Raw genomic sequence first — 11,139 nt, forward strand, 5'->3', positions numbered from 1 at the left:
CACACACACACACACACACACACACACACACACACACACACACACACACACAATATGAAAAGATAAGTATATAGGAAAGTCAGTAAAGAGCTAAGGTTTCAGCTGCCTATGGAGGCGCACACCTGCAATACCAGTACTCAGGAGGCTAAGTCAAGAGGATCGCCACAAGTTCAAGGCCAGCCTGGACCACACAGTGAGACTTTTGTCTCAAAAAATCAAAAAGAAGCCATGTATGGTGATGCACACCTGTCATCCCAGCATTCGGGAGGCTGAAGCAGGAAGATCATTTGAGTTTGAGGCCACCCTGAGCTACACAGGGAAGCTTTGCCTAAAACAAAAATAAAAAGCTAGGGATTTAGTTCAGTGGCACACCTGCCTCACAAATGCAAGGTCCCGAATTTGATCCCCATTACCAAAACACACACACACACACACACACACACACACACACACACACACGAAACCTCACACCCTTGAACGGTCCTCAAATGCAGTTAAAGAATAAGACATGACATCTAGATCCCGTCTCCAGAGGATGCAGCCAAGGGAGATCAGCCCTGCAGGGACTGTGAATACCTTGGGCATAAGAAGGGCCGAAGGCATCAGAGTGGTACATTCTGACCCCCACACTGAATATTCAGGCCAAGGACAGGGTGGCCTAGGTAGCCCAGACAAGGCCAGGTAATGCACATGTAGGTCCATGCCTATGGCCCAGTCACTATGGCAAGAGCAGGCAAGGGCTAGAGGAAACTTACTGAACTGCGGTGGGGCACCATAGCCCTGTGGGAAGCCCTGAGGAGGGGGGAAGCCGCCGGGAGGGGTGGACACGATGTAGGAGGCAAATGGTGGGGGCGGTGGAGGGGCTCCTCTCCCTGCAGGGGGCGGTCCGTAGCCACCTGGAACACAGCACAAGGTGAGTGGCAGAGCGTGAGACACACCTGGCCTGGGCTGCTGGGGGCCTGCTCGCTCCCTTCTTCCTCCGCATAGGAAGTGGAAGGATACCACCTCCAGGCCACTGTCCGCCACCAACAGGGTTCGCAACTGCAGGCAGGGCTGGATGGAGCTCTGTCAGGCAGCCTAAAGATTGTGGCAATCTGCTCTTCCCCTTTCTCTACAAACAAGGACTCACCAATTGCCTGTCCTGCTGGCACCCACATTCCTAGATGAGAAAACAGAAGAGAAAGGTTGGTGCCAGGTCCCCAGTGCTCAGTACTATGGCCAAGGAGCCATAGCCACAGCCTGGGGCTGACCCCTGATCCCTCTTGAGGCTCAGGGACACAGGTAGCTCAGGCCTCAGGGTGGCAGCACTGGGCAGAACCTGTCTTGTAGACAAAAGTTCTCCCTGAACACTGGCAGAGTAGCCTCCTGTCCCCAGAGTACCTGGGAGCACCTCCCACTAGGGAGGCACTGTTTGCTGACTGGGCACAAGGAGGATAGCCCAGCTCCAAAGGAGGACATTAATGCCTCCCAACCCAACAACTGGGAACACAGGGACAGTGCTCATGGCCTCCTGAAATGGCTGGGTAGAGAAAATGGCTTGCCAGGTTGTTGGGGCTGAGTAGTAAGCAAGTATGAGGTCAGGGCTCCCTTCCCAGAACCAACAAACACACACACACAAAATGGCTTACTATCCAGTGTTCAGATTCTTCACTGTTGGGGGTGTCCCCCTGAGAAACCCAAAGGTCAGACAGACCCGTACCAGAGGTGAGGGGACACCCACAGACCTAGGGACCTAGATGAGATGCACACATGGATCTAGGCTTGGAGAGCACAGGCCTGTGCAGCCAGGCACTCACTGCAACATCCACCACATACTCAGGGTCAGGCAGACTGCTTGGCAGAGGTGACAGAAAATGTAAGATCCAAACCCACCAGGTCCTCACATTGCCCTGGAGGCACTGCCCGCCATGCCTGTGCTGTGGGAAGCAGAGGGAAGAACTTTCCACACCAATTGAACCACATCTGAACTCTGACCAAGCACTGAGACCAGCAACAGCCCCTCCTGCAGCTCTTTTTGACTGTTACCCACTGCCCAGATTGCAGGCACCATTGAAGCCAGTTAGTCCCACTACTGAGAGCCACTGAGACACCGTTGCCTTCGGGAGCCAGGACAGTGTCCAGGCCCTCCTCCATCTGCACCCATTGAACCACTGTGCCAAAGGCTGGGCCCAAGAAACCTGGACCTCCTAGCCAGGGAAAGCAAAAGCCCTGACTGCCTTACCTTGTGGGCCGTATCCTTGTTGCCACGTGGGTGGGGGCTGGCCTGCCCAGCCATTGGCAGCACTGGGCACAACACGGCTCCCCCACTGACTGGCGCCTGGCTGCCCCGGCGCTTGGCTCTTGCTGTCTCGAGGTTCAGCCCGTTTAACCTCCACCTAAACAAACCGAGCTAAGGTTTAGGAAGCAGCTTCAGCCTAGTGCCCCTTCCCTTAGACACACCCTCGGTAACTTACAACTACACTTAGCAACTTACAACTTAAGACTAAGTACTTAACTATAAACCTTATTTAGGCCAGTAATTTTTTTTTTCTTCAAAAATTTTTTTGCTCTTTAATTTTTTTGCTTAAAAAAATGTTTCTCAGGTACAACAGATACAAGTGTAAGACACCTGCGCCCCACCGCTGTGGGCAGCAGCAGGAGCCAAGAACCCCCGGAGGTCTGTGCTGCACTGGGTCTCACCCAAGTTAAAGCAGCAGTGCCCTCCTTCAGCAGCCTCTTGAAAACAAAGGACACAAGGGACCAGCACCTCCCCAGTCTCACCCGTCGGGCCACTCAGAGCCCAACACCCAGTACTTCAGCGCATACCTGAGAAACACAGTTGGTTTTGACTTAGATTTTATTTAAAATGTCTAATGGAAGATAAAGACTTACCTTCCCCAGGCTAACGCTTAAAGAATCTCAATTAACTCAAAGGAATGTCAGAGGGAATGGATGTGATAAGAGAATCTTACATCTAACAAAAAAAGTAAACAAACATGCAATAAAATGGACATTTGAATCAGTAAGCAATCTTCATACTGTGTTAGTGGCAACCCAGACTCCCTGCATGGCCAAGGCCTTAGCTTTTGAGGATGGAAGGGTGGGGACAGATGGGGACAAGTCTAACCGTGCCTGACCTACTTATTCTGAGTACAGGCACGACCTTGCCTTTCTAACTCCTTTCAAATATGGGCAGACTGGCAATAACAAAAGGACTCCCAGGGCCAGGGCTGCCTCGGCTTGGAGGATTCTGCATCTTTCTTATTTCTTCGATAAATTTTAATGAGAATAGAGAGAATAAAGATTCTACCTGGAGTCATCCTTGGGGTCTCAGACTAAAGAGGCAGGCATGCATTCAGAATTGCTTTGGTTCTGCCTATTCAAGAACAAACAGGAAACCTGGCAGAGGCACAAAGTCCCCCACCTGCTCGACACCCCAAGGACACTCTGTATGATGGGAACAGAATCCTGTTAGCTCAGGGCAATGCGACAGCAGGACCAAGGGACCCGTTTCAAAGGACTCAAATTAATGAGTCTTCACACACACTCCTTAGGGGAATTTGGTTCTTGCTTACAAAGCAAAGTAGTCCTTGTAGTCTCAAAATAATTCTTTTACCCTTTCTTAACACACATAGGATACAGTCACCTACTACCGCAGTGGACCTGAGCCCTTTATAAACAGAAACCCCCTGAGGGTCCAGTGGTGACTAGTGAAGGTCAGCTAGCGATGGGCAGGCCACACTCCCAAGTGTCTGTCTAGCTGACCCCTCCATCACCTCGGCCAGGTCAGACATGGCTGTGGCGGGGACGGGACCAGGGGAAGCACCCAGAGACAGAGTACTGATGTGCACTACACAGCCCTCTCTGCATCACATAGCAAGGCCAAGCTTTCTCCAAATTTCCAATGTCACAGGACCTTGGAATACTGCAGCCAGCATCCTTTGAACTTAGTTCACAGCTGCCGGTCTCTAGCAATCTGCATACTAATTTCAAGCTGAAAGCTTCGAGCAATGTCAGAAAAGGTTTGGTTCCTGCTCAGTTAGAGCCAAAAGGAAGTCCTGAAGTCTTCAAGGGATACTAGGACACCCACATGCAGGAAAGACCACATCAGCTCTCTGCTGCTACCCAAGGGTCCAGTAAGAGAGTGGGTGGCAGACCAAGGGGCAAGGGGCTGCACAGTTACAGCCGTGGCCATGCCCCTCTGTGGCATAAACCCTAATGAGGCAGAGCTGTGCAGCAGTGAAGCCCTATCAGATCCCCACTGAGGCGGCTCAGCACCACCTGTAACACAGTGGGCTTTATGAGGGCCGTGAAGCAGTCCTACTCAACTGGGGCCCTGATCCTTAACTGCAGGGTGCCACGGGGTGCTCCCTCATGCTGACTCCTCAGGAACCCCACCCTTGAGAGCCCTGCGTCCTACTCCTGCTCAGCTCTGTGGCAGCAACACAGTATGAAGATCAAACAACCAGAGGTCACTTGACTGCACAGTGGTTAAGTACTATCGAGAGCATGTGGCTGGTCCCGGAGTTTCACAGTAAGTGACCCAATTTAGAAAACCAATCCTTCATGATGTTTTTGCATTTCTCTCAGTTTTAAGTGGAACCTCAGTTCTCAGAGGCTCTTGCTCGTCACATTACAAGTTGCCATTACACAAAGGGGATGGGGCAGACATCTGAAGGAGTGGTCGCTGAAACCAAGCCTGAGGCAACTGCGATCTCACTGGAGGCCAGCCCCATGCCCAGCCCCACTCCCAGCCCCAGACCACCATGGAAGGGTTCCAGGAATGCCAGCCCACTGGGGAAACAAGGGACCCCCAGCCCCAGGGCAGAACCAGGCCCAACCTCACACAGCTGGGACCACAGGGTGAACTTGTCTGACCCTGTCTAAACAATTTTCCTTTCCAGTGAAATCCCTAAGTTGCCTAAGACTTGGTTTGGTCTTAAGGTAAAATAAAACTACAACTACACACTTTTTTGCCCATGATGTCGTGAAAATGCATGTTGACAGCCTGGTCCACTGATTGTTCGTCCTCGAAAGTAATAAATCCAAAACCTAGCCAACGACGAAGAGTGAATCAAGGTAGCAGGGTGTTGTGACACAAAACAGGATGATGAACAGTATTAGGGACGGACCAAGGGATCAACCCAGGGTTTCAGCTAAGCCTATGTGAAGACACTGCAGCCCAGCTGGGGCTCCCTGCCCAGGAGCTGCAGACTCAACCGTGGCCGGCTGGTGATGTCAGCACTCCCCTACTCAGGCCACTGAGGTCTCTGCCTGGGCCTGACAGTGGATTTGGGAGCCGGGTCAGACTTCTGTGGGACCCAAGGCTGCTGCATCTTAAGAGACCTCCATGACAATAAAATGTTCTGATACATCAAAGGCCCAGGCTGCAACACTGCTCTGGCTCTTGCCTGTGAGGACAAGGGCAAGTGACCCCGGCAAAAGGGGGTAACATCAAGAGCCACCTTAGTCAGGGTGTGTGTGTGGGTGTAGCTCTGCTTCTCTGAAAACCCAGGTTCTCCCCCTTGGCTTGCAATTTGCTTTGCAGCTAGTGCTGACAGCAGCCATATATCGTTCTAAAGCGTTAACCGAGTACAGTTTCTACCAGTGAGTGCCTCGCTAAGCTTATCCAACACTGTTGGGTAAGCCCTCGGAGTCCTACCAGAGTAATATATGTATGTTTATATGCATATATGTATATAGATAAATAAATAAACAGGTAAAACACAAAGATACAGGCCACAATGGGTTCAGCAGGTCAAATTCTGCTGTCAGCAGCAAGAGCAAGAGGCACCATGTATTAAAAAAGAAAATTTTAAAGGAAAAAAAAATTTAGCATTTCCCAAACACAAGAAAGTGGCAGTATAAACGAAGTTTAGTTGGTCTGGAGTGACCGCGGCCGCCCAGTGAGGCGTGTCTCATCCTGTGTGGGAGGCAGTCCAATGCCTACCAGCATCCCAATGGCCCAGTACTTGGGCACAAAGAAGTGGGCAGCACAGGGGTGCCCAAAGACCTCAGAAGAACAAAGACGGACGAGGGAAGAGCTGGGAAGAGCCAAGAGCAAGGCTGAGACAGGGTGATGCCTGTGCTGGAGGCAGGGGCACAGGGTGCGCTACAAAGCATCACAGCAGAGGGACAGCACGACGCAGGCCACTGTGCATGGGACAGAGGCACGAGCTGGTAGCCACAGGCTACAGGAAGGGAGTAGGGTTGGAGCAGGTGAGGGGGTCCCAGGAAGGAGCAGCCTGTTGACAGGGCTTCTCAAGCTGATGAAATGGGGTGCTGGGGCTCTAGCCAGCAGGGACCAGGTAGAAAAATTGGAAGCAAAACTGTGGGCAGGAAAAGGGTAGAAGTAGGGGAGAGAGCAGCTCAGGAGTCTGAGGTGACAAAGATTCCCAGGCAACGAACCAGGGCTCACAGCCTTCTGATCTGTTCTGTGCACACGTTGTACCTGAGCATGACTATAACCACGTGCACGCACACACGTGCAGATGTGGCACAGGACAGGAGAGGAGGGAGAGTGGAACCATGAAGGCAAAGCACATGGAAGGAGACAAAGGCCGGGAGGGATAAAACCCGAGACCAGAGGAGTGTGAGGTGAGCAGAGGCAGCAGAGCTGGAGCGAGCATGAGCCAAATTGGTGGGGCCACTGCAAGGCGCGAGTTTTCACACGACACATTCTATGGTGGAGAAACACGAGTGGGGTCCCAGGGACAGGGACACATCCACTATTTTAAAGTCAACCAAGACGCAGAAAGGAAAGGGGGAGGGAGACAGATCCATCTTACAAGATCTAGAAAAACCAAGGAAAGAGCACGCTATCCGGGAGGACCCAAGATCTGCCCTCTGCTATTGGGTACCCTTTCCGGTCCTGACAGCTGAGGTCAGGGAACGCCCCGAAACTATGGCAGCTTCTGCCACCCCTCCACCAGCATGGGCTCTGCATCACTAACTACATCCAGTCCCAGCCAGACGAGGATAGCTGGGAGAGCAGGCGGACATCTGTGCCTGGCCACAGGGGGACCAGGGGCACCCAAGAGCGGCCCTCGGCTTCCACGCACTGAGGTTTCACAAGATCGGAGGCAGTATTTGGAACACAACATAGGTGATGACAACATGTGAGAAGTTGACATTTTCTCAAACAGCAGGAGTGTCTGAAGCCACAGGGCTGGCTCGGTCCGGGAACAGTGCAAGAGGCGGTGGGTCGTGGGGAAGGAGCCCGGGGTGGGCTGTCTAGAACGATCTGTCAAGAGGCAGCAGCGGGACAGAAACACACTGAAACTTCGTTTACACCCCACTGGAGCAAAGCCGCTCCCTCCTCTGACTGCAGGACGGGCCTGTACCTGTGTGATATAATTTAGCACCTGGAGAAGAGAAATCTAAAAAGATATCGTTAATCACAAACAATTCACAGAGAGAAAAAAGAAAAACAGCTTACTTAACATTACTGTATTTTACTATCAGACACTTAAAGTACATCTCTAAGTATGTATGTCTATGTTAAATTAAGACTAAGACTTAACAGCTTAATCACACGAAGTGAGAAATACATTCCTTAACCATGGAGTAAGAGGACGGAGTTCAAATGGCAAACTATTCTCCAGCATGGCGGGTGCATGCTGCGGGCCAAGGGGCTGCCTCTGCTGACCTAGGGCACAGGGGATGTGAAAGGCCATGTGACTTGTTGCCACTGCACAGACCTCAGGCTTCCAGGTCTATGTATATGGCTGGCTCAAAAGCAGATGATAAACCAAAGACTGGGCAGTGACAAATAGCAGCAGCCACAAAAAAAAAAGGAGAGCAAAGTTAGTACTGTCACCTTGGGCCCAAACCAGTATGGATGTGTGGGGCAGGAAGCGCAGATGGCGCAGAGAACCCAAAGAGGGTGCCTCTCCCCCCACCCCACTGACCTAAGGAGAAAAAAAAGAAAACAAGGGAGGGAAAGAAAAAGGCATGGGATGGAGCAACGAAAGCTCAGGTTCCAAACTGAGCCGGGCAGGTATAGCTGAGATGCAAGCAGGACCAGCCACGCTGGCAAGGACAAGAACAACACGGCGTAGGAAGCTCACGGTCTGTGGAATCACACTCTTCCAGGAGACATGTGAAAATGGAACCATGAAGGAATTCACATCTGGTTGTAAAAACTTCACAAGGATGAGCCAAAAACAATGTGACATCTGATTTGGGCAAGCAGACAGGCCGAGCAGGGCTTCACGGGAAGCCTAGGTTTTGGCGGCTTGTCTCAAATTCGACCTCACTAAGCAATGCCCTACAGCCACCTCCTAGCCTGGGTCTGGGGTGAGATAGTTTGCCATCTGAGGGGGAAGGGGCACAGGTCAGGACAAACAAGATCTGTCGTTACCTCGAGGCCTCTGCTTCTCTGCATCATAGATCATGACCACTTCGGTGACCTGGAAGGAGAGGGTGGAGTGAGACCTGGATGCTGCATGGGGGCAAATGTCAAAGATATATCTCACTCCAGCAGGAGCCAGAGCTGAAGGACAAATGCTGGGGATACTGTGCTTGAGCCAGAGAAGTTCCAGGGAAAACACTGCCTCTATAGGGCTCAAGTTTAAGAGGCAGGAGCCCAGCGCTCACAGGGCACACATAGCCACCCCTGACCATGGTTTTGCTAAAGGTGGTCAAGGGACCATGATCCTGGCTGCATGTCCTAGCAGGGGACAGGATCCAGAAGATCCCAAAGGTACCATTTTGCTCACACTCAAGGGAAAGGAGACATGAACAGAAGCACACTCAGCTCTCTCACAGCAGCTGTGGGGCTCCAAGACAATGGCAGCAACTCCCGGTCAGCTGCAGCCCGGCACTCTGTCCCTTCCCCCTTGCCCTCCCTACCCACCACCCCTCTCCCCAGGCCTAAGCCTGCAGCATCCTCTGATACCTGACAGATACAAACTGCACCCAGAGCTGGCAGGGCAGTCCTCATCTCACTGGTGGCTGTCCCTCTTCAGATGACAGCACAGCCCCAGCTCACACCCTTGCTGGCACCAAGCCCCAATAATAGCTGAGCCCAGGCTCCTAGCTGCCAGCACCACAGGGTGCCAAGTTCCTCCCCGCAGACTCTATAGGATCCCAGCCTTTTCTGGAGAACAAATCCACACTCAGCAGGAATTTTGCCAACACATCCAACAGGAAATGGGTCTAACAGCCTGCGAAACTGGGGGCCTAGTGGACAAGCTATGGGCCTCTGGTGATGCATGAACAAGGAAAAAGCAACACACCCACAGGCATCAGAGGGAAGACGCTAACCCAAGTGTACAGGTAGGCTGAGCTCATGGACCTGGTCTAGGACAATCCCTCCAGCAACCAAGGAACCACACAGCTTCACAGGCACAGGTGGTTTGGTTCCATAGCCAGGCCGAACCAGTGCCTCACCATGAACCAAACTGCTGCTTCACATCATGGTGGTTACAAGGGAACTGCAGGACCACCTACGAGACCACCTGCCTAACTTCTACTTGCTTGAAAAGCCACAGAAATATTTTGCTGGGGTCTTAAATGGTCATCAAGGGGAAGGCTGGGGTCCAGGGTGTTGGAAACAACAAACAGCTCCCAGCACCCAGGAATGTGCATTGCACCATCAGCCTCCAGGAAGCCAAAGGGAGACACTGTGACTGGCCAGTGCCACCAGCATCTCAAATAACTCACCACTCCGAATTTCTTGAAGTATTCCCTGAGCTCTGTCTCACCACAGTTGTGAGGAATTCCACCGACAAAGATCTTGTTTGATTTACTGCTATCGCTCCTGGGTCCTTTCTGCTGTGTTGAGAAGGAGAACAGGTTAGCAGTGCACAGTGGGACTTCAGGGCTTCCCATAGGCTGGGTGATAAATTTTTTGCCTTGGTTTACAAGTCAGCCAAAGGCCAGACCAAAATGCTCCAGAAACCTGGTGAGTCCAAAGAGCAACCTATAACACTGAGCTGTACTGACCTACTTCTTTGCAGACCTAACGAGACAAGGATCTACGGCATTTTCACAAGGTTGTATTTCAAGTCCACACACAGCACACCACACACCTTGCCTCAATTGTTCTGAATCACAACTCTCACAAAATATCAAAGCTCCATGAGTTGGGTACAGATGAAATGCCTGCAGTTCCAGCTACTTAGAAGGCTGAGGCAGGAGGATCGCTTGAGCCCAGGAGTTTGAGGCCAGCCTGGACAGCACAGCAAGACTCCACACAGTTCTATAATTTGAGGCTAAGGATTTTAGAAGGGTAAGAAAAAGGTGGCTTCAAGAATTATAGCTAGCCAAGAGATGGCAGGTCCCAGGAAGACATTTTTGAGCTGGTCAGAGAGGACCACAGAGAGTTTAGGCAGTTGAAGAATCTGGTGGAACATCGGTCTTGCTCCACATCCCTGACCCAGGTCCCAGGTCCCCTTTAACCCCCGTGCTCCTAACCATTCCTCTGTTTTATATCCAAGGATTGTACCATATGTCTTACTTGGTTATCACCACAACTGCAGTCAAAGTTTCACAGATGCACACATGGGTCAAAAGCCAATGTTTGGCAGTTTATTGTATGTCCGTCACATCTCACTGGTGGCAGGAAACTGAAGAGACTTAGCGAATAGACAGATAGAACATGACCTAGACTGCACTGCAGTCTGCAAAGGAAGGCCGTAAGAGATATGTGGCCAGGGATTTAGCTCAGTGGTTCTGCCACCTGCCTCTCAAGCACAAGGACCCGAGTTCAATTGCCGGTACCAAAAAAAAAAGGATAGAGATACGTGTGAAACCATTCTGGAAATGAAGAAGGACCAGACATATGATGCTCTTATCATAATGATGGTAGGTTTGATTCTGACTTTAGGAAGGTACCCCAACTAGTCAGGAGTAGTACCTATAATCTATATAGAGACAGGCGCAAATGCGTTGAGATATTGGCAAAATGTTAACCAATTAATCTAGTGGAGTATTTAGATATTTGCTATATTAGCCTCCCAATTTTTCCACACTTCAAAAGTTTCTTATCAAAAAATGTCAGAAAGCCAGGTATGGTGGTAGATGCCTGTCATCCCATACTCTGGGGAGGCCAAGGCAGGATGATTGAAAGTTCGAGCCCAACCTGGGCAAGTTAGTGAGTTTCTGTCTCAAAATAAGCATTAAAAAAAAAAAAAAAAAAAAAAACTTGGGAATGTA

The 11,139-nt window shown here is 51.1% G+C and overlaps 1 protein-coding gene across 5 annotated transcripts in view; it reads right to left on the bottom strand.

The window, feature by feature from the left end:
• The window catches only part of Dazap1 (DAZ associated protein 1), a 17,215-nt gene that overhangs the window by 4,546 nt on the left and 1,530 nt on the right, over nt 1-11,139 (bottom strand). For 2 of the 5 annotated variants that reach the window (XM_010634931.2, XM_010634930.2), the window contains exons 4-9: nt 9,646-9,753; nt 8,342-8,390; nt 4,949-5,031; nt 2,222-2,375; nt 1,130-1,159; nt 756-896 (exon numbers count right to left, since the gene is read on the bottom strand). In XM_010634931.2, the coding sequence (XP_010633233.1) occupies nt 756-896; nt 1,130-1,159; nt 2,222-2,375; nt 4,949-5,031; nt 8,342-8,390; nt 9,646-9,753 (565 nt within the window). Of the gene's footprint in view, nt 1-755; nt 897-1,129; nt 1,160-2,221; nt 2,376-4,948; nt 5,032-8,341; nt 8,391-9,645; nt 9,757-11,139 lie in introns of those variants that run through there. The other 3 variants (XM_010634929.2, XM_010634928.2, XM_033759817.1) reach the window with 2 other exon arrangements.

Source organism: Fukomys damarensis, unplaced genomic scaffold (genome assembly GCF_012274545.1).
Source record: "Fukomys damarensis isolate Sample0158 unplaced genomic scaffold, DMR_v1.0_HiC HiC_scaffold_37, whole genome shotgun sequence".
NCBI lineage: Eukaryota > Metazoa > Chordata > Mammalia > Rodentia > Bathyergidae > Fukomys > Fukomys damarensis.